General features: G+C 40.5%; 1 protein-coding gene across 3 annotated transcripts; it reads right to left on the bottom strand.

The window, feature by feature from the left end:
* Positions 1-1,559: 1,559 nt before the first annotated feature.
* tspan5a (tetraspanin 5a) lies at positions 1,560-26,348 on the bottom strand. 3 transcript variants are annotated; one of them, XR_003690911.1, is made up of 11 exons: positions 25,942-26,348; positions 23,067-23,117; positions 21,456-21,602; positions 21,194-21,364; positions 18,115-18,240; positions 16,719-16,766; positions 15,833-15,949; positions 15,655-15,716; positions 12,939-13,048; positions 5,412-5,452; positions 1,560-4,014 (listed from the first exon to the last, which is right to left on the bottom strand). XR_003690911.1 is itself a non-coding variant. In XM_028564007.1 (10 exons), the coding sequence occupies exons 1-9, from the start codon at positions 26,020-26,022 to the stop codon at positions 5,440-5,442; spliced, it is 816 nt and encodes a 271-aa protein (XP_028419808.1). In that variant the 5' UTR covers positions 26,023-26,348; the 3' UTR covers positions 1,560-4,014; positions 5,412-5,439. The 3 variants fall into 3 exon arrangements, 2 of the variants coding, with proteins under 2 accessions (XP_028419808.1, XP_028419807.1); XM_028564007.1 differs by lacking the exon at positions 12,939-13,048; XM_028564006.1 differs by lacking the exons at positions 1,560-4,014; positions 5,412-5,452 and having other exon boundaries at positions 12,637-13,048.
* Positions 26,349-26,682: the final 334 nt, after the last annotated feature.

Genomic DNA, 26,682 nt, shown 5'->3' with positions numbered 1-26,682 from the left:
GTTTGTTCAATAATGTGTGTGCTGATCAGATGTGCTACAAAACACACGTAGTGAAAGACAGCCACTGGATACACGTGCCAGGTTGGTTTTCATTCAAGTGAGGGCAGAAATTAACACGAAAATAATACCACCAAACTGCGTAAACCTGGCAAGGAAAACATAACCTCCTTGGCAATGGTTAGAACCAAAATATGAAACGACAGCGGGCGTTACAACTGCATTGGTTTTGTAGTCATACATGGATCAGAGCTGTAACGGGTTTCATAATTATCCACACTTTCTTAAAAGTATTTCAAAAAGGTGGTTCACTGTTCAGGACTGTCATAAGAGCCGTTCAAAGGCTCCGACACACCAACCAGATGGCAACCCTCCGGCAGAAAAAGCCAGTCGGACTGACTGCCTCCCCGAGTTGGTCCAAAAAGTGCCTCGGAACACACCGAATCGACGTCGACTTGAGAGTACATTCTGCGCGTGCGCAAGACGTAAACCGTCTTCATAACAGCAGTACTGTTTTGTACTGTCGCCCCAAAAAATGAAAACCAGCAGCTGATTGGACGAACGCGTCACGTGGGTCTGGCTGCTCCCGGGTTTTACAACAGAGCATAATGGCGGCTTCATTCGGAATCAGCCCAAATGAAGGCCGCCGGCTCCTCAGACTGATGACGGCACGGAACACACGGAACAGACTGGAGTCACCGACCTCGCCAGACTGTCAGACAGCCGATAATCGGGTTGGTGTGTCGGCGCCTTAACAATAACTTCTTTATGTGTCCTGATAGGACTGGGCCAGCCTGTGCTAGTGCTGATTTCCATACTTGAATTTCAGTAGAGATGCCAAAAACAATTGACACATTTTTCAAGCCTTTATTGTCCCGCGTCACCAAAAACGCAACGTATTCAAGTTATTGGTCACCGTGATCATTCCTCCCGTCTAAAGTGGTCGAAACTAAATCCCTCTAGCAGTCGGTTTGCCAAATCGCTTGTGTTATCTTCTAAAGTTGAGGTCTTTTTAGTAGGGCTGGGCATTGTTTGGATTTCAACAATTCTGATTCCAATTCCGGTTCTTCCTTTCAATTCCGGTTCTTCCAGGGGTGGAGCTGAAATGGGTCACATCATTATTTCACAGGTAGAGGAAGATTTTATTTTGGTTCCATGGTGATTTACAGTTTTACCGGGCTTTTACAATGAAAAATAAAGCCAGACTTTAGAGCGCTGTGCGCTCTGTGGCTGCAACACAACAAGCACCTGGAAGTACGACGGCTGCTACGGAAAACAAAAAGGGTAACTACGGTTTGTTTTTTAACCTGATATTTCACCAAGTGAATTCATTTTTTTGTCTGGTCTCAAGTTTGCTTTTTCACAGTTCTGAAAATTCAGAAACATCTTTCGGTTTAAGCAGTGGTTAAAGGGTAACTACCATTTTTTCCAACCTGGACCATATTTTCCTATGTATTTTGTGTCTAAGTGACTGATGGGAACACCAGTCTTGACATTGGTCCAGTATTAAGGGAGATTGCTGCAGTCGGCAGCGGCGAAACAAGCTACAATGTCCGTTAATAGGACAATTGTTGAGCTTGTATTTACTGTATATTATTGTATATTCCCAGCTCATGGACTTTTTAAATGAACAAAGTATCCTGGAAATTTTCCAATCCGGTTTTAAAACATTGCAGATTAATTAATCAAGAGTTTTTAATGATATCTTTTTAGCTACTGACTCTGGTCACTGTGTTATCCTTGTACTTTTAGATTTGACTGCAGCATTCGATACAGTCGACCATGATATCCTCATTGCTCGTTTGGAGCAGTGGGTGGGCGTCAGTAGCACAGCACTGGAATGGTTCAAGTCCTACCTGTCACATCGGACTTTCTGTGTCGGCCTTGATGACTCTGTATCCTCCGCTGCTCCTCTTTCATGTGGGGTCCCACAGGGCTCTGTGCTCGGCCCTCTTTTATTTTCTATTTATCTACTCCCTCTTGGTTCCATTCTTAGGAAACATGGGATTTCCTTTCACTGTTATGCTGATGACAGCCAGCTCTACGTCCCCCTCAAAAAGACAGAGTCCTACTCTGTTAACCCACTGCTAGAGTGTTTACACGACATTAAAGCTTGGATGTCTTTAAATTTTCTAAATTTTAATGAAGAAAAGACAGAAGTCATGGTCTTTGGTGTTACTTCTGTTACCACTCCTCTAGCACAGTATCGCAAGCCAATTATAAAAAATTTGGGGGTAAAAGTGGACTGTGATCTCAAATTTGACAGCCAGATTAAAGCTGTGGTGAAGTCTAGCTTTTTTCAGTTAAGGCAGCTGGCAAAAATAAAACCAATCCTTCAGAGACAAGATTTTGAGACAGTAATCCATGCCTTTGTGACTACTCGGCTGGATTACTGTAATGCATTTTACTGGCACAAGAAAGTATGACCACATTTCACCTATTTTAGCTTCACTCCACTGGTTGCCTGTCCATTTCAGGATTCATTTTTAAATTCTTTTATTTGTTTTTAAAGCCTTGAATGGCCTTGCCCCACCTTACCTCTCTGAGCTGCTGCACCCTTACACTCCTAGCCCATCTCTCAGGTCAGCTGACCAGCTGCTGACGGTGCCTAAAGCTCGGCTCAAGCTCAGAGGGGATCGAGTGTTTGCCGTTGCAGCTCCAAAACTTTGGAACAGACTGCCTCTGCACATTAGACAAGCCTCCTCTCTGTCTAATTTTAAAACTCTTCTTAAAACCTACCTCTTTTCTTTGGCTTTTAACACCAGGTAGAGTGTTGACGTTATGTGCATATTTGCATATTTTAATTGATGTTTACTTATTTAATTCAATTTAAATCGTTTTTTATTGCATTTATTTTACAGTGGGTACCTCTGCTTTTATTGTGTTATCTATTTACTTTGTTTTATCTTTTGTGCAGCACTTTGGAAACCTTGTGTTTGTTAAAATCGTGCTATATAAATAAAGTGGATTGGATTGGATTGGATTCACTAAAGTGCTCAGACTGCAGCGATCTCGCTTAATACTGGACCAATGTCAAAGATTGTTGGTCCTATCAGTCACTTAGACACAAACACATAGGAACATAGGGTCCAGGTTGAAGAAAAAAAAAAAAAAAAAAAAATGGTAGTTACCCTTTAAATTTGGAACTGTAGTCGGATTCAAAACCAATTTTTTCATACGATTCCAATAAAAAAAAACTATTCCATTGGAATCGTAATTTTTGAAACGATTCCAAGTTGGAACCAGTTCTTGATGCCCAATCCTAATTTGTAGTCGCTGGGACCAAACAGCGATTCGGCTAACTCTGACTGTTAAAGCCAGATTTTAGCTTCAGCTTCCAACTCTGGAAAGCATTTTTATACGCAATGAGGACTGGATTTTTTCCGCTACGAAGGGATTATTTCACAGTCAGTATTGAGAGTAGGAAAACTTATAACAACCAATAACTCTTTTTTTTAATAACAACACTAAATTAGCTGACCCCTTAGTCCATTAGTAACTCAGTATGCTAAATAATTGGAGTAATTTGTAGTCATTTCCGCTTTCATGCTGGATGAGTTAGTATCAAGAGACTATTCAGCTGATCTCTGGCGCCACCGTATGCACAGTCCGAGACACATGGTGGAAAGGTACATAAAGCAAGCACTCCACTTTAAAAGAAGCAAATCCTTAGTTTCTTGTACACAACTATTACACAGTCCTACATGATGGGTTTTAGCAATGGAGCGTTATTTCCACAGTGAAAAATACCAATCTAATATCAAAAAGATGTATCAAAACTCCTACTCTCTACACGTAGCTATAAAAACCAGAGCATTGTGACAACGTGCATGTAGTGCATGTTTAACCATCCTCTGCAACAACAAGTCACACAGTGTTATATACAGGGCATTTCACATATTAGTGCCTTGAAAAAAAGGTGCTGGTTCAGTGGACAAAGTGGTGCCGGTGATCGACGTGGTCCTCTGAACGCTCCGCTGACCGTGTGTTCAAGGAGGCGCATTCAAAGACCCGGAGCTGACAACACAAAATGAGACAAAATCAAATGAACATTATTTGGATTTTTATGCCATCCTGATCTTCAGCGGATTTAAATTTCATTAACGAAAGGCAGCGGTGGAAGAAGTATTCGGATCCTTTACTTAGCTTAAAGTACTGATACCACACAGTAAAAATACTCCGTTACAAGTAAAATTCCTTCTTTAAAAATGTTACTTAAGTAAAAGTATGTAGGTATCGTCAGGAAAAATGTACTTAAAGTATTACAAGTAAAAGAACTTAACAACAATCCTCCCATTTTAGAAAGAGTAAAGGATTCAACCAGTTGGGTCTTCACTGGTCTAATCATTTCGGCTGGACTTGTAGGCCGTTATATTGTTGGCTAGTTTACTTTATAATAAAACATCAGATTTTCTAACTTTAACTACATGTGTTGTCAGATGAATGTAGTGGAGTAAAAAGTTGAATATTTCTCTCTGAAATGTAGTGGAGTAGAAGTAAAAAGTGGCATGAAAAGAAAAGAGTAAAGTACAAGTCCCTCAACATTTGGACTTAAAGGGTAAGTACTGTTTTTTTCAACCTGGACCCTATGTTCCTGTGTTTTTGTGTTTAAGTGACTGATGGGGACAACAATCTTTGACATTGGTCCTGTATTAAGAGAGATTGAAACAAGCTACAATCTAAGTTAATAGGACAATAGTCCAGCTTGTATTTACCTTCACAAAAGTGCTCGTTATGCCGCTGACAGACTCCGATTAATATTCTAAATGTCTGACAACATTATGGAAAGGATCCCTTCAGAGATAGACCTTTAAAACCTCTTTAAGACCTTTATGTTTAACCAGAAACTCTGAAGTTGCTAGCGCTCTAAACCCACCAGACTCCATTTAAAAAAACAATACTTTTAGCGTGTATAGAGCAAACATATTTTCTCATATAAATCGGTAAACTCTGTGTTTATTTCAACCAAAACTAGAGTTGTGATGGTTGGAAGAGTGGAAAGACGACCCAAAACAGCTTTTCATAGTTTTATTTTGTTTCTGTCGACTTTGAGTAAAGTGTGTTTTACGATGCTAAAATGACTGATTATTTACATGGAGTCTGGTGGCTTTAGCGAACGCAAGTTCGCAGATGTTTTTATATTAATATTAATCTGAGTCTGTCAGTGGCAAAACGAGCGCTTTTGTGAAGGTAAAACACGCTGGACAATTGTCTTATTAACTGACATTGTAGCTTGTTTCTCCGCTGCCAACTGCAGCGATCTCACTTAATACTGGACCAATGTCAAAGATTGTTGTTCCTATTAGTCACTTAGACACAAAAACAGAGGAACATAGGGTTGAAAAAAACGGTAGTTACCCTGTAAGTACAGTACTTATGTACTTAGTTACATTCCACCACTGAAAAAAGGTTACCTGTTAGGATTGAAATGCTGCTTCAGCATCAGGTGAAGAAACTGGAAAGGAGGAGATAGAAAGCTAAATTCATTAGAAAGCCTTGAAACCATCTGCTTATTAACAAAGCTCCAACACCCCTGTGTCATTGGTACAATTTCTAAATAAAAGTTGAGGACAGAGAAGTTAAGGGTTAGGTCGGGAATGCTTGGAAAACAGTGTTCTGCAAAGGATCAACGGTCTAAACTAAAGGCTGGAGAGAGAAGACTTAGGATTACATGTTAAGGCGGAGGAAAGACAAAGAGGAAAATGTCTTTTAGTTGGACAACGTGACAGTGGGAGGAAAGGTCAGGAAGAAAGACAGGATTGTTGTGCAAGTGACACGACTCCAAGGCTTATAAATGCGGACCAGCCCAACTCTACAGCTCAGCAGGAACGTGTAGGAGCATCAGCAACGTGCAGTCACGCTGGAAGGGATTTCTCATTTGTCTCAGACCTACGTGCTTTGAAGAATCAAATGTATTTTAATAGCTTTTCACTAGGTTCACTCCATCAGCACTACCTTAATTTCACAAAGGTCTTAAGAGTTTCTTCTGTTTACGGATCAGCTAGAAATGTATTGGAATTGGCCATTCTTTGCACCAAAGTGTCCTGCTGTGTCTGTTTATGAGTTTAGAGCTTTCAAAGAATAAATGTGTATTCCAACGGTGAAAAGAAGACTTTGTCTGTCTCTTTGTCTGCGTGTTCCATGTTGGCCGGTACTGAATTTACTACTCCGGACCTCACAGAGACGGTTATTAAATGGCACCACCTTATTAACAATGCCAATGTTTCTAGCAGTAGATCAAATAGTTTTATAGTAAATAAACCTGGTAGCTGGCTGCATCTGCATGCTGATATTTCACCAAGTGAATATCTTTTTTTTTGGTCTCTTCTCAAGTTTGTTTTTTTACAGTTCTGGAAATCCAGAAACATCTTTTGGTTTAAGTAGTGGTTAAAGGGTAACTACCGTTTTTTTCTTTTCAACATGGACCCTATGTTCCTCTGTTTTTGTGTCTAAGTGACTGATGGGAACAACAATCTTTGACATTGGTCCAGTATTAAGCGAGATCGCTGCAGTTGGCAGTGGAGAAACAAGCTACAATCTAAGTTAATAGAACAATCATCCAGCTTGTATTTACCTTCACAAAAGTGCTCATTTTGCAACTGACTCAGATTAATATTCTAAGTGTCTGACAACATTATGGAAAGGATCCCTTCAGAAATAGACCTTTAAAACCTCTTTAAGACCTTTATGTTTAACCAGAAACTCTGAAGTCGCTAGCGCTAAACCCACCAGACTCCATTTCAAAAACAATACTTTTAGCGTGTATAGAGCCAACATATTTTCACATGTAAATCAGTAAAATATGTGTTTATTTCAACCAAAACTAGAGTTGTGATGGTTGGAAAAGTGGAAAGAGGACCCAAAATAGCTTTTCATAGTTTTATTTTGTTTCTGTCGACTTTGAATGAAGTGTATTTTAAGATGCTAAAATTAATGTTTATTTACATGGACTCTGGTGGGATTAGCGAACGCAATTTTTCAGATGTTTTTATGTTTAAAAAAAGGATATTACTCTTTAACAGAAAGGTCAACCTCAGAAATCATTTCTATAATGTTGTCAGACACTTAGAATAATAATCTGAGTCTGTCAGCGGCAAAACCAGCCCTTTTGTGAAGGTAAATACAAGCTGGACAATTGCCCTATTAACTTACGTTGTAGCTTGTTTCTCTGCTGCCGACTGCAGCGATCTCACTTAATACTGGACCAATGTCAAAGATGGTTGTTCCCATCAGTCACTTAGACACTAACACATAGGAAGAGGTTGGGAAAAAAATGGTAGTTACCCTTTAAAAAGGGATTGTCTGCCACCACAAAAGGTCAGTGCAGCTCAGTCAGAATGTAGACTACAGTATGGGGGGAAAGAACTTCTTAAAAACGTCCATGTCAAAATTTGTCAACCTCATGTTTATTGGGACACGCCGTCAGCAGAAGCACAAACTGTCAGTGCTACACCGTGTTGCTTCTAATGAACCATGAACTTAAGGGAAACACACACAGCAGCATCTTCACGCAGGATACAAAACAAACTACTACTTCCTTTTCACCGACACATGTCAACGGTCCAGAAAAGCAGCTACTTCTGCCTGTAGAGCGCCTCTGGCGTGTGCAACAGCACAAACGTCACTTGTCACAGCCAGTGTGTGTTGCACATAAGTTCATTGCAATAACTGTGAAAAATGACTGCATAGAATTTTTTACATAAACGAATAACATACTGCTAACTAGCGATCTAACACTGCCAAATATTAAAATAACAGGACATGCTGCATGGAGAGCAGAGGAAACAATTTGTGGTTTTTCTGAACCTGTAGTATGGAGTGTGGAGTGGACCACCGGAGGAATTGTAGACTTTTTTTAGTTTAATTTTGTCCACGGTGCGATTTGTTGGTGGGCGGGAGGGATGCGTGGGATTTCCCCCTTTCTGGTCTACATATCTCTGCCTCCAGTGGGGACAAAATGTATCCCCCCTCAAAGTGATCAGTGCTACTTCACCAATAGACCATATATTATATACCCAAAATAGAAGTATTTTAAACTAAGTAAAGAGCTGTAATGTGAACAGTCTATATGCACAGAACGATTAAATGCAAGCAGCAGTTGCTGGTTGCGTTTAGCTGCTACAGAGCTCCAGATGGCGGTGCTTTTGGTAGTGGAGTTTAGCCAGAAAAAGTGAGCGCCAAGCAGCGATAAAAGTTAAGTTTAGGCACCAAAATGACTCGTTAAGTTTAGGAAAAAGATGGTAATTTGGATTAAAACACTCCAGAGGAACGAACGAGCGTTTCCTGGGTGAAAGTATTTAGTTTTCACTGTGAAGTGAACTCCGCTCTATTTTATGTTGACACCACGTTGTGCCATTTCATTTTGAGATTATTTTCCGTTGGATATAGAAGCGGAGAAGTATTTTTTGGCATGGCTGGCCAAGTGGCACTATATCCATGGTAAGGAAAGGGAGATTTAATTCTTGCATGTTTTGTTGTGCAAATGATACCAAACTTCTACACTAGTACATATAGGTTATGTACTGATAAAACGATGGATTGGAAAGTTTGTAAGTACACCAGAAGTTTATTTAAATAACACTTGCCTTCTGGCTTCTACTCTCTGCTGCTGCTGCTGCTACCGGCAGTAAGACGAGTGCTTAGGGCCGTCTACAAATTACATCACCGAAAAGAGTTACAACAAAAATATTTATTAATTTAATGATTAAATACAGTAAGGTAGCGTCTCCAAACTTACCTAAATTATAACTTGTCTCCTGCTAGTTGTACTACAGCACTTTTAAAAAATAAGTTAAATTAATAAATATTTTTGTTGTATCTCTTTTCAGTGTTGTAATTTGTAGACGGCCCTAAGCACTCGTCTTACTGCCGGTAGCAGTAGCAGCAGAGAGCAGAACCCAACAGGCAAGTGTTGTTTACATAAACTTCTGGTGTACTTACAAACTTTCCAATCCATCGTTTTATCAGTACATAACCTATATGTACTAGTGTAGAAGTTTGGTATCATTTCGGGCATTATTAGTGGGGTAATGTACAAGATACACTCTTGGATCCGTTAGCGCCTGCACTAAGCTATTCAGCTGATAACGCTAACTCTCCCAATGTTAGACCCAGGTGAAAAAAGCTTCTGGGGGGGTGTTTGGCTCGAGGTCATGGTGCACAGGACCCTAGGGTGAAATTACTCCGAACCATTTAATGTGTTGGTGCTTACGCATCTTTAAAAAAATCAATATTAAAATGGAATATAACAGTCAATTCCAAATCTGTGTAAATAAAATGATTACATTAAATCATTATTTAAAGACAGAAAAAAAAATACTAGTTGAAAAATGTAATGGGTTTTAGTTTGTAAATGTAGAATTTAAATACTTATTTAATTAATCAAATTATAATTATGTTGTGAAAAGTCCACAGAACATCACTGCATGTCACGCTATTAAACACTAATAACATGTTACACTTGGCAGCAGGTAACGTTAGCCTACCGTTAGCTAGTAAACACTAATAACACGTTACACTTGGCAGCAGGTAACGTTAGCCTACCGTTAGCTAGTAAACACTAATAACACGTTACACTTGGCAGCAGGTAACGTTAGCCTACCGTTAGCTAGTAAACACTAATAACACGTTACACTTGGCAGCAGGTAACGTTAGCCTACCGTTAGCTAGTAAACACTAATAACACGTTACACTTGGCAGCAGGTAACGTTAGCTAGAGCCCTGAACGGGCCAAAAACTCCAGCCCTAACCTGGCCGTGGCCCGTGGTGTTCAAGCTAAAGATGGTCCGATACCATTTTTTGCTTCCCGATACCGATTCCGATACCTGAACTTGCGTATCAGCCGATACCGAGTACCGATCCGATACCAGTGGGTCATATATTTTATTATGTTTTAACAGCTGTATACTACTATCCCTGTATGGATGTGATATGATTTCTATCTTTGTTGTCTGTCTGGCTCAGGTTAAACTCTTTGTGAAACATGAACAAACACAAACAATGAATGTCGTAGAACTTTCTTTTATTCTCCAGTTTGACAGTCCGTTATAACGGAAAAAGAACATAAATAAACTACTTTAACGTAGATTTTCTTTAGGGCTTTATTACGTGGTATTGGATCGGTGCATAAACTCCAGTACTTCCCGATACCAGCGTTTTAGGCAGTATCGGAGCCGATAGCCGATATTAGTAAACACTAATAACATGTTACACTTGGCAGAATCATTGTCCCCACAGGAAAGGTAACTATTGTTTCTGCTTTTGGGGAGCCACTCCCTGCAGGGCCAGATGTGATTAGAACAAAGGAAATGCAAACTCTGTAAACTTGAACAGAATCGGCACTAATATGTGAAACGACCTTTGTCTGTGACCTGGAGTAACCTGAAATCAGAAGCGTGTCTTTAACCTGGGACATTTTCCATTCAGGGAAACACCCACAATTCCAAGGGATATAATTCTGATCCTGAGTAAGATTCGGGGCTTCAATCTGTGACCCCGCAAGGGAAGCAGTTGGAGTCCGCTGTTTACAGTGTATTTGTTTGTCATGTCACATGACTGTTCTTCTGTGACTCCGCAAGGATGAAGCATGAGATCATTCCGCTGTCAGCTGCAGTGTAGCAATTGTGTTTTGACTGTCGTTTTCATGTTGTTTTATTAAACCTTTTGCTTAATCTTTCAATTCGACCCCAGCCTCTCCTCCTTCCTCCAGAAATCAGAACGACCACGTCATTTTGATAATTCTTAACAATACAGATCAACAATGCTGCCCGACAGTTTCAATCAATACTCGGCCACAGAACGTGTTCATTGACAACGTCAACTGTCATGTAAAACAAGACTCAAGTTATTTCCTTACTTTAGTGTGATGATTCATGTTAAAAACATGTTTAACAAAAATAAATAAATCGCATTAATAGCCCTAAAGTATTATTGGCCATAACAAGAGAAAACCATGAGGGAACAACAACTTGACAACAGTAACAAGCTGTTATAGAAATAGAACTGCGCCTGCAGCTTCTGTAGAGGGTTATGAATTGATTATTTTAATCCATATATCTCATATAACGACATAATACAGTCGGCAGAGTAGCCACATACCTTACTGTTATCCTCTGGCGGTCTTACACAATTAAACTCAGCAGAAGAAGTGACCGGATACTTTAGCACTGGTTGAGTTGCGGGCTCATCCACGGAAGACCGATCCACATCCACAGGGTTATATCCATAGGGGCTATATCATCCATTCGCGAGGCAGAGGCAAAGGCATTAACACCGGCGCTGGTCGCACTAGCCGCGCGCAAAATTACGAATCCCACTATGGCCACGCCAAGACCCGCCCTACGAAGCAGCTCCATTGGTTGGGGTTAGGCATTTCACCTCGAGTGGTTAAGGTTAGGGTTAGGGGATTGGTCAGGGGATAGGACCTGTACATTTAAGCATGGACGCCTGGCCAATAGTAGTGTGTGAACGCTATTGAAGGGCGGGTCTTGGCGTGGCCATAGTGGGATTCGTAATATCGCTGGCCGCGCTAGCATCCTGCGGTGTCCGAGACTAAGATGTGCTCAGCGTTGTGGATCTCAGCTCTCCTTCATCTCCTGGTTGCAGCGATGACTCTGAGACCGTTCGTGCACGTTTAAGGTACCTAAACAACGACTGTTGCAACCTTGTCCTTTACTGGAAATGATTTTCACACTCTCAGATCACTGGGAGCTAGCCTAGCATACCGACAAGCTACATCCGATCCGATTGCGTTTAACTTTACATATCTATCAAGATAACATTACGTGTATTTGTATGTGATATAGGCCTAATACTTTCCCCTTGGTAGTATAGCATATGGATTTCCATGAACACAATTCTAAAATGCACGAGACATAAAGGCTTCTGCTATCGGTTGATAACTCAAACTTGCCGAGAACCTAGACACCCGTTTGATTACATGACTCTTGTTCAGTAGTCTGGTGCACGGTCCCCTGGTGACAGCCTACCTATCACGTAACAAACATTTAACTTAACATAACTACTAAGATAACAGGGACGTGCATTTGTATGTGATATCCATCAATAATGTAATCTATTAATTAGTATGTACACAATCATCTAAGATGCACGAGAAATAAAGGCTTCTGCTATCGGTTGCACGGTTACATTCGGTCTCGTTCGGGTCTAGGCTCATTTCCTGATTGATTCTACCACCACCACTCCAGTCCAGTGGAGGCGCTAATGAGCTAGATTACAACACACACAGTAGCAGAAGAATACCAGCTACACAACGGCCAACCATTGACACACACATATATATATATATATATATATATATATATATATATATATATATATATATATATATATATATATATATATCTATAATGCCAACAGCACTAATGAAGTAAAAGAAAAAAAACAGGAGTGAGTCGGTTCATTGACGTATGGCACTCAATTCTCCCGGCTCAGTGACACGAGTCGGGTTAATTAACCGGCTCTTCGGTCAGTTTGTCAACACTACTGTATTGTCAATTTTGGGAACCAAAAGCTGATGCCTTTTAAAAAGTCAGGTTGAGCCCTGTATGTGATTAGTTAATTAATGATTAGTTATGGAGAGGAAGGCGGTTATATTTGATACAAAAGGTGGAAGGTGGGCATGTTGATATTTTTCTGATAACTTTATTGGTTGAATTTCTGCAGTTACACCCATCAGTGCAGCAATGCTTCTCAGGAAGTGGGAATGTTATGCCGTTTGAAATTTATCGATTCATTAATTGATACAATTAAAACTGACTCCAGTGTCTCACTTTTGCCTCCATGGCACACTGTAAGGGTCGAATAAATACCTAGCAGCTCCAGGTTTACAGATTCAGACCTTAAATGGAACACAGCACAACACCAAACAGAGATCATCTACCCAAGACACAACAATGACCAAATGGATCCATCACACCCACCGGCTACAAACACACACAGTGCATGTGTTTCTGTGTCTCATGAGTAGTAAGCCGATGCTTTCTTGCTGGAGTGTGGTGGGAGGCGACGCATGGAGAGAGGAGGGGGCACCCTGACGAAGCATGGAGGAGGAAGAATGAGGTGAGTTTCGGCATCGTGATGGTAAAGCTTAATAACTTAACATCTTTTTCTGCATATTGAAAAAAAAAAGATGTTTGATCAAAAGCTTAGATTATGTTCTTGAGATATGTATCTCTGCTTTTGTTGTTTATGAAAGAAAGCATATTTCAAGGGTCCCTAGAGCCTCTGTGCCAAAATTGCATACTTTCCATTTCTTGATTTTATTCTAATTTGTAGTGTTCATTTATATTCTCAACCTACACCATTTTGCACCTTGCTGAGCCCCTGAAGTCCCAAAAGATTATATATCTTTATATCTTGTGCGCACAGGCTCGGGATCTTGAACAAACAGGATATATCAATCCTGGGCTAACAAAATAATAACTGGCACGCACAAGATATGGATCTTGTGAGAACAAGATGATAATTTGGGCACAAAACCAAAAAAATATCTTTCATCACTCGAGGGGCTCTGTACTTTTCAGACCTATGTAAAATCTTTGCATCAAGCATTCTTCTTAGAGACGAAATATAATTTAGACTATTGTTTTTGGCCGATTATGAAAAATATAGTTATGTTTGAGTTAAGAAAGGACTTTGATGTCTCTCGGGGAGGTGAGTAACAAGCAATAGCCGTGTTTCCATTTAATTGTTAAAGGGTAACTAACGTTTTTTTCAACCTGGACCCTATGTTCCCATGTTTTTGTGTCTAAAGCTACGTTCACACCACAAGTCTTAATGCCTAATTCAGATTTTTTTGCTCAGATCCAATTTTTTTGTTTGGCTGTTCACATGACCTTATAAAATGTGGCCTATATCAGATTCCAGTGTGAACGGTCTGCGGTTTCAAACTGACTCACATGCACAAAAGAACAATAACAATGATATCAGACGCAGCACGCGGTTGCACTAAAGTTAGGGAGGTTATGGAGGAAGTAAGCATATTTGCTTTTATTTCAAAATGTTTGTGTAATGGCAGCCGTAACATTAATGAGCAGGTGCTGAGGAGGAGAAGAATGAAGAGAAAGAGAGACACATTGGCTATTATGGCCTTTTGCGGGGTTATGGCTGCAAATTCACTACAGAGGTCTGTGTGACAGGACGACCGATTTGCACGTCAGGATTGCTACGGGCCTCCACCAGAGTTTCCTCTGGTGGAGGCCAGAGTTATCTTAGTTTATTTATGTTTATTTAACAATCTTTGACATTGGTCCAGTATTAAGAGAGATCGCTGCAGTCGGCAGCAGAGAAAGTCTTTTCATAGTTTTATTTTGTTTCTGTCGACTTTGAATGAAGTGTATTTCACAATGCTAAATTTACTGTTTATTTACATGGAGTCTGGTGAGTTTAGCAAACGCAATTCCAAGGATGTTTTAAGGTTTAAAAAAAGGATCTTACTCTTTAACAGAAAGGTCGACCTCCTTAGAGATCCTTTCCATAATGTTGTCAGACACTTAGAATATTAATCTGAGTCTGTCAGTGGCAAAACGAGCACTTTTGTGAAGGTAAATACAAGCTAACTTACATTGTATTTTTTTTATTTATCCTTTATTTTACCAGGTGATGTCCCATTAAGATAGTCAAATCTCTTTTACAAGGGAGCCCTGGAGCAACAGTACTGTAGCTTGTTTCTCTGCTGCCGACTGCAGTGATCTCCCTTAATACTGGACCAATGTCAAAGATTGTTGTTCCCATCAGTCACTTAGACACAAAAACATAGGAAAATAGGGTCCAGGTTGGAAAAAAACAGTAGTTACCCTTTCATCAAATTTTGAGCAACCTTTCAAATGTTGCAAATAAATGTGAATGAGGCAGGATTCCATCAGTTGGTTTGGTGCGGATGAACTGGGCTACAGTGTAGTTGGGTCAGTAGATGGCTGTAATCCGCCAGTAAACAGAGTAAAAGAAGTAGAGGTTGCTAACTGGAAACAAACAAGTCGCTTTTGACCAATCGAACTACGCAAGATGGAGAGAGGTCTAAGGCTAATTTTGGCCATGTTTCATGCTGTCCGGAGACAAAGACAAATTAATATAATATCTGGGAAGAAGCCGGCGGTGGAAACAGCTGATCAGTCCTGCAAGTTCATTTTCGCTGCGGCAGAACTTATCTGGGAAAGGCGTTTCCATATCCCGTTTAGAGCATCAACTCGTTTTCCACAAAGGCAAAAGGAAGTTTTATGGGATCCTGCCCTATCCATCAAGCTTTTTTTAATACCATACTTCAAAATGTGCATACAAATGCGTGAATGGAAACACAGCTAATGCCAAAATACTTTACATTATCCAGAGCACTGCTAATTGTAACTAGGGTAAGCCAAACTAAATTAGCAAAACTTGAAAATATCAAATCCACAGACAATAATTATTAGACCTACTTTGAATTGGAACTTTTTTTTAGAATATGGCCATCTTGTTTCTCCAACATAGGCCAGCATTTCTACTACGCCAAAGAGCTGAAATGCCTCATGTTGTGAAATGGAAAAGTAGAAACAGATGGGTGCAAATCAAGAGAAGTGTGCTTCACATAAACAGTGCTGTCTGTATGAGGACAGATGAGACACTGAACTCAAGTATAAGAAGTGAAGATCATTTTCTCACCAGCTCGCCTGCACAGCTTCGATGTCACTCACTAAGTTTTGGGCCAAACAAATCCCAAAAATCTGTGGATGAAAGAAAATATTGGCAACATTAGACTACATTAAAGAAGAAAAACATGAAATTATGCTTTTTAGGGTTTTGTTTAGGAACATTCTGAAGGTGAGATATGTGAACTGGCCTGCAGTAGTGCAACTCCAATAAAGATCCCGGCCACCAAGGTGAGGTTGTCCTGCAGCCACTTCTCAAACTGCGGCACGCAGCCCTTCACGTTGATGTAGTCCTTCTGCTCCGAGTCCTGAAGGGATCAACACAACCTCCTGTCATCGTCTTTACGTTTTGACTCAAGATTCCTTTATTTGTCACTGTTATGCACCACATAAAAAAATGTCCACTAGTCAATAAATAAGTCAGTGCAAGACAGAAGACTTTAAAATTATAAGCCCTTAAATAAAAACACTTAAAGCTATAGTGTGTAGTCTCTGTCGCCCCCGTGAGGAATTCTCAGTAATGACAACAACACTGTTGGTGCATCCACATGATACAAGCCTTCCCTGATCTCATTTGGCAACGGCTTGACGTCTATTAATATCAAAAAGTTACGCACTTAAGCTTTAATAAATAAACTAAGATAACTCTTAAATAAGAACTAATTAAATCAACTTAGATAATGCTAAAATAGAAAGAAATTTGTACTTTAAAATGAACTGGACTCAATGTACTCAAAAAAAATAAAAAATAAAATAAAACCTCATTCAGTCTAAATGAAAACTTAAATAACAATGAATGGAAAAATAGTAAAATAAAAAGATACATGTTTCATGTCTGTGCGACCAATGCAGAGATAGCTCCACTATGTGTCCTAGTTTAACACAAAGACTGGAAGCTTACCTTGTGTAAAAAAAAAAAAAAAAAACTGCCTTCCAACTTAAATAAACTCAGTCGTAGTCTTTCATTTGCATCTTTTTTATCAGACTTTGTAAGACAGCAAAAAAAAAAAAAAAAAACATTTTCCAAACTGGCTGAATGTTACTCTCCCTGGGAGAAAGAAATCAGATGTTACTTACTGGTTTAGCTCGAATGTCATATCCACACTGAGTGTTTATTACATCCTCCTGGAGACAGAAAGAATACCATATTTAAAATCAGCGTAATGATGTAAGCAACTTTTTATGTACAAATAAACAAGACTCAGAGGCCCTATATCTTGCACGCAGCGCAGCTCAGCGCAAAGCCCGACCCAAATGTCTCTGCTAGTTTAAGACCGACGCAGTTGTCAGTCTCCTGTCCAGCGCACATGACGTTTAAATAACAAATGCACCTGCGCCCGTCTGTGGCCCATGGGCGTGCTGGTCTTACAGGGAGGTGTGTTCAGGTGCATTCTGGGCGTGCTGGTCTTACAGGGAGGTGTGTTCAGGTGCATTCTGGGCGTGCTGGTCTTACAGGGAGGTGTGTTCAGGTGCATTCTGGGCGTGCTGGTCTTACAGGGAGGTGTGTTCAGGTGCATTCTGGGCGTGCTGGTCTTACAGGGAGGTGTGTTCAGGTGCATTCTGGGCGTGCTGGTCTTACAGGGAGGTGTGTTCAGGTGCATTCTGGGCGTGCTGGTCTTACAGGGAGGTGTGTTCAGGTGCATTCTGGGCGTGCTGGTCTTACAGGGAGGTGTGTTCAGGTGCATTCTGGCCGTATTGCTATCTTGAGACAGCGGGAAGTGATGGCACCATTGACCAACAAAAACCTGGTCTAAAGTCCATAACGCAGCATTTCATTGTTATTTTAACAGAGCATTAGGGAAATGCTCCTAGGCTCGTGCACAGCGCACCCACAGCAGCGCACACACACACACACACACACACACACACACACACACACACACACACACACACACACACACACACACACACACACACACACACACACACACACACACACACACACACACATGCAGAAGATTACGAATATAAATATTAAGCAGCAAATCCTCCATCATAACAGCAATGCTCCAAGGTCCAAACGCGCCTACAGGGAATGGGAGATGATCTCTGATTGGTTATTTTGTGTTACGCCCAAAACACACCTCTGATTAATGTAGACACTAAGGACAACCCTTTAGAACCAGGCGCCCGGCACACAGACCCTTTTTTTTGCCGTCAAACTAGCAAAAGTGGATTTGTACATGCCCTAAACGCACCTCCGCTCAGACCGTTAAAATAGGGCCCAGAGTCTACAGCAGACTGTGAGCCACAGCAGTGTTTCTGATGTCAGCATGCTCACTATATCTGCATTTAACAATGGGTTAAATAAAATTTAAAAAACGCAAAGTCAGAATTAGCCAGGCATTGTGTGCTACCTCAGGTGTGACAGTGTTCTGAGTGTGTTCCCTGAGCCCCTGTTGTTCTGGCCCTGGAGCACATGTGCGTGGAGAACTCTGTAAATGTGAACATGCATGCGGTGAGGGACTCCTACCGCTGGGTCCTTGGTGCAGCAGGAGAAGGGAACTCCACACTTTTCCCGACTGGGATTCCCATCAGTACAGTTAAAATAGATGTTCAGGTTCCAGTCGTCTGCCCCAAACGCACCACAGCACTCCCACTGAAGTCACACGGAGAGGACACAAATGTGTAAGGTTCCTATTGTTGGAATTCCAGATTTCCTCAATTTGTAGACAGAAATGATAAAATACCTTCTTGAAAAGTACAGTTTCAGACCCATCGCAAGTGGACCTGATTGGTTCCCTTTACTTTACTCAATCTGAACAGCTTGTGGCTTTTCAAGTGCAACACCTATACATATCAGATTGACCTTATTTTAGAGCTGGGCGATTTGTTTCCCTAAAAAAATCTGCGATTTTTTTAATAAAAAACTCGATTTACGATTCGATTCCCCCCCTCCATTTTAAACAAAATAAGTGCGAACTGTAAATATATTTTAAAAATATATATTTATTGTATTTAATTAAAGTGCATCAACATAAACAAAATTGCAAAGGCAAACCCTTTCTCTAAGTGAAAAGTCACTGTGCAGTGTGCAACAAAGACATCCAAATTATTTATACTGTATTTGGATTTCGATTTTTTGAGAATATGAATCGATTTGACCTACCAACTCGATTTTTTTCCCAGCCCTACCTTATTTAAAACAGAGGAGCTGCTGTTGTTGACCTCACAGGGTCAGTCTCTGTTATGTGCCTGTAAGGATCCATCCTGCAGTCACAGGCCAACAAAGGTTTTGCAAAAAAAACCTGTCTGTGAATTCTCATTTATCATGATGCTATGTTTGCAAAAAACTAAGCAAGGATCTACTTTAAACATAGCAACTGGAACGTCCAGGGTCTGTTCCATAAGTAAGAAAAGCTCATTCAAAAATCACATTCACCTCTGTAATACCAACATAATAATATGCTATGCAGTTCACTCCTTTTGAATAGTCAGGGTTGAAGTTGTAAAAACATGTGATATAGTTTTTTAGCAGTGGTGAAAGATGTACTCAGATGTTTGTGTGACTATATGGAACTTTTGAATGTTTCTGAAGATTATTTTTAATACAGTGGTCTTAAATGACCTGTAACAGCAAAGGAGACTAACCGGGAAAAGAACGCTAGTTTTATATAGTTTTTAGTAAGGCCTCTGCCCGGGTCCGATTTTTTCCGTGAAGTCACAAAATTATTTACGGCAGGTAGACGGCTCTACAGTAACACATTCTGAAAAAGCCAGGTAAAAGGTAGCAGGAGATTTCTTTATATCAGCCTAATTGTATTTTAATGTTATTTTAGAAGTTATCTGCTGTAGTTATGGCTGATCCTGGGGCAGGGCCATCACAGGAAATAAGGAAATTAAACAAAGAACAACTAAAAGCTGGTAATAACGCTAGTCAATCTCGGCCGGCCTTTCAAACAGATGGAGATATTTATGGGATTGTAAATGGTTCAAACCCACCCCGAATTGGCCCTCAGGTATGTACTATGTCTATTTCATTCATTAAATAACTTTAGATTGCGCAATGTGGTTGTACGTCAGTAGCCAACATTAAATTACGTCCCCCTTCCATTTAGCGCAGACGTTTTATTCCTTGTACTCCGTGTTTGTGTTGGTGTACTATTTTCTTTCCCCTTGTCCCCCTGTTCCTGTGTAAAGTGTCCGTGGGTTTCATGAAATTCGCTATAATAATCTAAGTTATCAATACCTTGGTCGCTACAACAATCTCTTAATGCTTTGGCTCGTGACACAGTGACAGTAATACATGGTTTATCTCACAAGACATCTAAAGTAGACTAAGTTACCGTATGTAACACTTGAAATGCAGCAATGCATCTGTAACATATTCTCTTATTGTAAATTAATGATTTTCTGTCTGAACAAAATATTCATCACAACTATATGACCTCCCGGTAACACTAACTCAGTAATCTACAGTGGGAAATAAAGCACCATAAAGAAAAGAGCTTTAGGTAAAAACACTACCGCTTTAGTCTAAAGGGGCCGCTAGAATCAACACAAACTCAAAGTTACATATAGACACTTTAAGCATATGTACCCTTACAACAATGGTTGTGTTCGTAAATTATTCAGAGCACCACACTTTGGGAGCGGCAGAGCGTACAGTGGGCACCCAGCAGCTTAACTGTTCATTATTCATATTGAAATAGATCGCTCTGTTTCTCCGAACAACAGCCCACTTATTTCCGTGTCAGATTGGATTTATAAACGTACCCATGTAGAGATTAGGGATGTAACAATGCATCGTCAATCGGTTAAAAATCAATATATATGTGTAAACATTACAACCGGTTGAGATAAAAAAAAAAAAAAATTGCGATGCAATTTAAATGGCCTAGGGCGTAATCTACTTTAGGACACACTGGCTTGCCCGGCCACGCCCTATAAAGCACCTGTGCTGGCGTGGAATCACTGATAGTGTGATCGGAACCGTCTCCGAGCGGCCTACAGCTGGAGAACTCAGAGAACCAAGGTTACAACGTAACCAAGCGTTTTTTGATTTATTTAGTTATTTGCATGTGGGATTTGTTTTAAAAATTGATTTTTATTTTTTTATTTAAGATAAAATACAATTTCACTTTTGATAGGATATCTGCAGCTCATTCTGTAAAAAAAAAAAAAAAAAAAAAACTCATTAGAAAATTGGATTAAATTCGCGAAACCTGAGTTGAGTGGATCATTGCATCCCATAGTAGAGAAACAGGTAAAAGGCCCGCAATCAAAACTTTACTAGACAAGTATGGAGTAGAAGCATACGCTATTAGGCCCCAATCAGACCGAGCGTGTTTTAGCAGCCAGGGGCAGCTTTCTGTAATCATTTGCCACCACGTGTTTTGAATTGTATTTGGCATTTCATGCTGTCATTTCAATTATGAAATCTGTGAACTGCAAATTAACATTTGAAAAATCTTAATTCAGGTCCACTTGATGCGTCTCAATGTCTTGTTCAGCCAATTGCAAACTCCATACGCTGAGGAAGACTGAAATATGGCTGGAAAGCTCTGGATAAAGCTAGTAAGTGGCATTTGTTTGAATATTTTTTGACTTACATATTCCTGAGTGAAGTCGATGAGGTTCTGTAGATCGATGTCGTCGCGGTACGCCCGAATGTTATTGTTGATGAACAGGTTGAGCTGGTCTTTAATCCAGTCCTTAAAGACAAATGCCAGGATTCCCGTCGTCAGCTCCAAGAAAAAGATGATTCCCAGAAACACGGAGAACTACAGCAGGAGGACAGAAAGCGGTGAACAGGATTTCCCCCATCATTCATCGCTGCAGTGTGCAAATTGGAGGTCTTATCATGGAACATACAAACTTGAGTAGAAACGTGTTCTCCCGCAGTGCACCGATGCATCCTGCAAAGCCCAGAATGAACATGACCCCCCCGACCACCATGAAGAGCCAGACTGGGTCCAGGCCCCCCAGGTCTGTGATGGACGAGATGTTGGACAGGACTCCCTGGAGGGGAGAGACAGAAGACAACACACACACACACACACTCTGAGCCAGGCAGCTGCGTCTCTTTCAGGGCAGGACGTGTTTGCCAAAAGGGTCGCAGTGACACACCAATAGGACGGAACTCGAGTCGACTCAGAGGAGAAAGAATGCTGCTGCAGCCACCAAGACAGATGGTTTAGCCTTTGATATGGCGCACTTTGAGTAATTACATTTTGAGACCTATTTGTAAGTAGAATACTACACAAGACACCTGGGAATATGAACTGATTCAGGGAGATGTTTTGGATAGATTTCTTATTCAGCCTCATCAACCGTATGTTCGAAAAGCTACAAAAAGTTGAGCACGGTAATTCGTAGGATTTACGAGGTTTATTTGCTGTGTGCACCACATTGACTGCTGCTGTATAAGGACGCAATGCCGTGCAGGGAGGTGGTCGGGGGGGAAGGGTGGGCGTTTACATACAGATCTTTTAAATGGAGAATTCTCCTTTAAGCCGTGGAGCGGAAAACTAAAGAATTTCACCCAGGAAATGCGTGCTCCTTAGGAGCGTTTTAGTCCAAACCACAATCTTTTCCATAAACTTAACTAGTCGTTTTGGTACCTAAACTTAACTTTCGTCAACGCATAACGCTCACTTTTTCTTGCCTAAACTTAACCATAATCTCCGCCGAAATGCTCACGCTGCTCCGTACCCAGCGCACAGTCACCTATTGTTGGGTAACTGAACCACCAACTACCGCTGAAGTGACAGAGCACCGTGACCGACAGCTCGCGGTGCTCTGTCACTGGCTTACAGTCACCTATTGTTGGGTAACTGAACCACCAACTACCGCTGACCTGGCTGAGCACCACGCGGTACACCGTAGTTGGCATCACCACGCTCTGTAGCAGCTTAAACAGCCAGCAACTACCACTCTGTAGCCGATGTCACGTGACCAGTCGGACGTCTCCTAGTTTTTGTATAATATCATTCATTTTAATGTGCATAACTTTTCGTACGATATCACACAAACCCATTTATGAGAATGCGTTGTCTTATTTCTATCACCCTGGGTTATATTAGTAAATATACAGTAAACTCAGTTTATTGCTAAGTTTGTCTGTCTGCTCTTAGCGTGAAGTGGGTTTATCAGAGCTTGTTTGATTGAAACCGATGCCTACTGCTGGCAGAAACCAGGTTGCAGAGGTAATGAATTGGTTGCAGGTCATAAAACCGAAGCAATGTGCTGAAAGAGGCTATAAAGCTCTGCCATCTGATCCATTGTTTGTACACAACTATTGATTAGTGCAGCTTTCATGTGCATCAAATAGTAGCTCGAAAACAACAACATATGATCAAACTGGCCTTTGGTTGAAAAAAAGAATCATCTCTTAATTTTTGTTTTTAAAAAGGAATGAAATCTATTGTAAACACTATATCTCTATTTTGCATAATCACTAATAATAACTCTGTCTCTTCTTACCTTCTCACTCCATGCCCACAGTCCAATTCCAACTAAGGCCATGCCCAGGAGCTGCAATACACCACAGTCATGTTAATCACTGGAAAGATATGTCGATGCAACATGACATGGTGGCAGCCTGACACGTTGCTATTAATAAACATCCAAATTGATTTCCTCTGAGGCCACTGATGGGGGATCAGTTTGCATGGTTCTGCTTTGAGCTCAGCCTTCTTTATCTCATACGGTCTTCCTTTCTCTCCCAGTAGGATATCATAGCTCTGTTGTATAGTTTTCATAGTAGGTTTACCCTTACAACAACGTCACAGATGCTAATTTAGATCAAGGGGTCTTTGGACCGGTGATGTCACCTGTTGGTTTGTGGACTGCCTTTTTTGAAGGCAGTCCACAAACCAACCAGGCTTGTAGGCGACCAAAAGGTTCCACTTAACTTTGATGACGTGAAAACACACAGTGAGAGGCTCAAAGTTTAAAAAGGTGAAAACATGGACAACAGCCAAAAACAAGTTCAGGCCTATTTTAATGTCCACAGTGTTAGCACAGTTAGCTTTGCTAAGCCTCTGTCCTGATTGACAGGTCGGCGTGTAGCCACGCCCCAAAGCACCCCCTGCTTTATCGTCTATTTCAAAAATAAATGGGACCATCGTTTACAAAATGAACATCATGCTGTATTGACGAAGACTTGAAACGAGCGATTGAGACCATAAACTCTTTATGGAAATGTTAACTGAGCTAATAAATCAAGGAAGAAGTAGCGTCATTTTCTCATAGACTTTTAAGTATATCGTGTATAGACACCCTAAAAACGGTCAAAAAATTCAGTGTGGAACGATGGACACTACACGCACTAAAGGGCGCCGTCTTGACTACGCAGCATAAAGGGGAGGGACCAGGAACGTCGACCGGGAGCTGATTGGACGAACGCGTCACATGGGTCTGGCTTCTCCCGGATTTCACAACAGAGCACAATGGGCAGCTTGTTCAGAATACGATCTCGTATTTTACAAAAATAGTTCACCGAAACATGTTTCTGAAAACATTTTAAGCGAGAAATAGGCCATGCAGTTGCTGAACCTGTCTTCATTTCAGATCAACAAAGGTCAGTTTAAGAGATTTTCGTCAGATTTTCAGAGGCGGCGGGGCGAGCAGTAAGTGTTTTAACATAAATGTTCCGTTTGGGACAACACTAACCATCCAAAGTGGGCACTACGGTTTTTTGGAACCAGCGGAGTTGCCTCCTGCTGCTTTAAGGCACTTCAGCATTGGCTTCACTTTTTACATCCAGAAGTTGCCGCTTGGTTACACCTGAAACTTGCATTTCACACATGAAACATTTCTCTATGTGCACTTATTTTTTTACTTTTACTGCTAATATATAAAGAATATTAGCACTAAAAAAAAACTTCCCGTACATATGTTCATATCGGATATGGGGTTATGAATTTGTATTTGTTTTGTATCATGGTCGTTATCACTTTGTGTTGTATTGTGAATTGTCTAACTGTCATGGCAGTGTTCCAAGAAGAAGTATGCAATGTGTGCAAGCTTGCAAAAGAATTTCTCAGTGCATATAATTATGAATGATGAGCTTGACTTTAAAGCCACAATAGTCAATTAATCGATAATTGACAGTAACTTATTGGCGACTATTCTGACAATCGATTAATCATATAAGCATTTTTTTTACGTAACATGCCACCTTGAAATTCTCTTGGCCTATCTCTGTGGTATTTTGAGATATGGGGCACATGAATATTTTGATTTAAATATTTGGAAAATAGCTTTCTTATTATTTATGCAAAATATGAATAAAATGGGCAAACATTTTACTTTTTATGAAACAATTGGTGAATTAATTGATTAATCATTGGACAGATCATTCTTCTGTCACACTTCTGATTATCACTTCATAATTTCAATTCTTAAGATTTCAGTCCTAGTCGATTAAGAATGTGGGATTTTGGGCATAGTTCCTTCTTGTGGAGAAAAACATTAATATAGCATTTTTTTTCTGGGAATGTTGAATAGCGTGACTTAGTTTTAATATGGATAGTGACTTAACAGACATTTATTTAAATGAAAATTTTCGAGATTACATCTTTGAATTAGCCTAAATAAAAATACAAAATAAATAGCTGTGAATATTTACGGCTTTCCTTTGTTTTGGGTTATTGTAAATTTACTTTCTGGGTTTGTAATGGCATTAAGTACATGCTTAAGATGAATTGGTAATGAAAATAACTGATAGCAGCTTGCAGCCCCAATTTACATGCAGAAATAGAGCTGCAAAGATTAAATCGATAATAGTTAACTAATAAATGAATCGCCTTTTTGATATTCGAGCCAGTCTTCAAGATTCCTGCTTGATAAATGTGAATATTTTATAGTTTCTTCTCTCCAATGGGACAGTAAACTGAATATCTTTGAGTTGTGGACAACACAAGACATTTAAGGACTTCATCTTGGGCTTTGGGAAACAATGATCCACTACGTCATCAAGTCAAAATATATTCTGACGTGTGACGTACACATGGATTGCGCTTTGTCCCGCTGTCAGTGCATGTGATGTGTATATGAATGATAAGCCTGCAGCCTGCCACTGAAGCGCTGAGCTGTCATTAGTTCACTACAGAAAGCCGATTAGCTCTCTGCTGTGAACTGCCCAGCAGCTTTACAGTACACATTACTAGACGAATATAACCACAATAATGCATTGATATGACTCTGAATAGAACACTTGAATGACAACGGTACAATGGTAAGCTGCGATGGTGATTGGGCCTTCCTCCCTATTGGCCAGTGGACATGATAATAACCCAACTGTAGCCGAGCGTTACTTGAGAGAGGCGTAGAATAAAGCAATAAACCTCCTCACCCAAAACAGGATGTTGAATCCAAAAATGAAGTATTTGATGCAGCAGCTGACTTCGTTGCCTTTGTAATGATTCCCCGACATGTTTGAGCATCATCGGCGCGGTGTCTGCGTGAGGGAAAAAACCACGGCCTGCTTCACAGGCTTTGTGTGCGGCGGGGTGGAACAGGTTCAGCGCTCCGAGGATGCATCTCACTTGGTCCGCTCTAATGTTCTCCCGGCCGCTTCAGATCCACATCGGGACCATGCTGGGGGGGAAAAAGCAGTTCAAGACGCGCTCATACACGTAGCATAGATGATATAAAGCGGGCTTTACCGCAGTAAACCGCAGAATAAAAACGATCCTCTGTGTTGTGGGCAAATTGCGCCTACAGGAGGCGGTACCGCTGCTGCTGCTGGTCGTCAATGATTGGCTGAAAAAAGACTTGAAAGACTGGGAGTGCAACTAATCGTATTAAAAGGAAAGATGGGGCACTTCCTGTGTCCTGAATGAGTCAAGATTTTTTATTTGCCATCTGTGCATACACCAAACAGTCCAGACACACAGGAATTATTGTGCAGGCTCTTTGAGTCAAGTAAAAAAAAGGGCAAAGATAAGCATACTGACTAAATTAATAAAAGGTAAATCAAATAAAATAAAATAACACAAAAACTTAGATACTCTACAAAGGAGTGCAAAAGTTATAATAAAACAATAAATACTGTAACTGGAGTATGAGTACGACTGTAAACCAGGAGCTTGTA

Source organism: Perca flavescens, chromosome 19, assembly GCF_004354835.1.
Source record: "Perca flavescens isolate YP-PL-M2 chromosome 19, PFLA_1.0, whole genome shotgun sequence".
NCBI lineage: Eukaryota > Metazoa > Chordata > Actinopteri > Perciformes > Percidae > Perca > Perca flavescens.
This window is presented reverse-complemented; position numbering and strand designations above follow the sequence as displayed.

Bases quoted from the DNA above. Each gene is read 5' to 3' on its own strand.
- tspan5a (XM_028564006.1), bottom strand. From the start codon at position 26,022: ATGTCGGGGAATCATTACAAAGGCAACGAAGTCAGCTGCTGCATCAAA. The intron at 23,118-25,941 runs GTGAGGAGGTTT...GGTGTATTGCAG, and splicing joins GATTCAACATCCTGTTTTGG to CTCCTGGGCATGGCCTTAGT. The intron at 21,603-23,066 runs GTAAGAAGAGAC...TCTCCCCTCCAG, and splicing joins TGTGGGCATGGAGTGAGAAG to GGAGTCCTGTCCAACATCTC.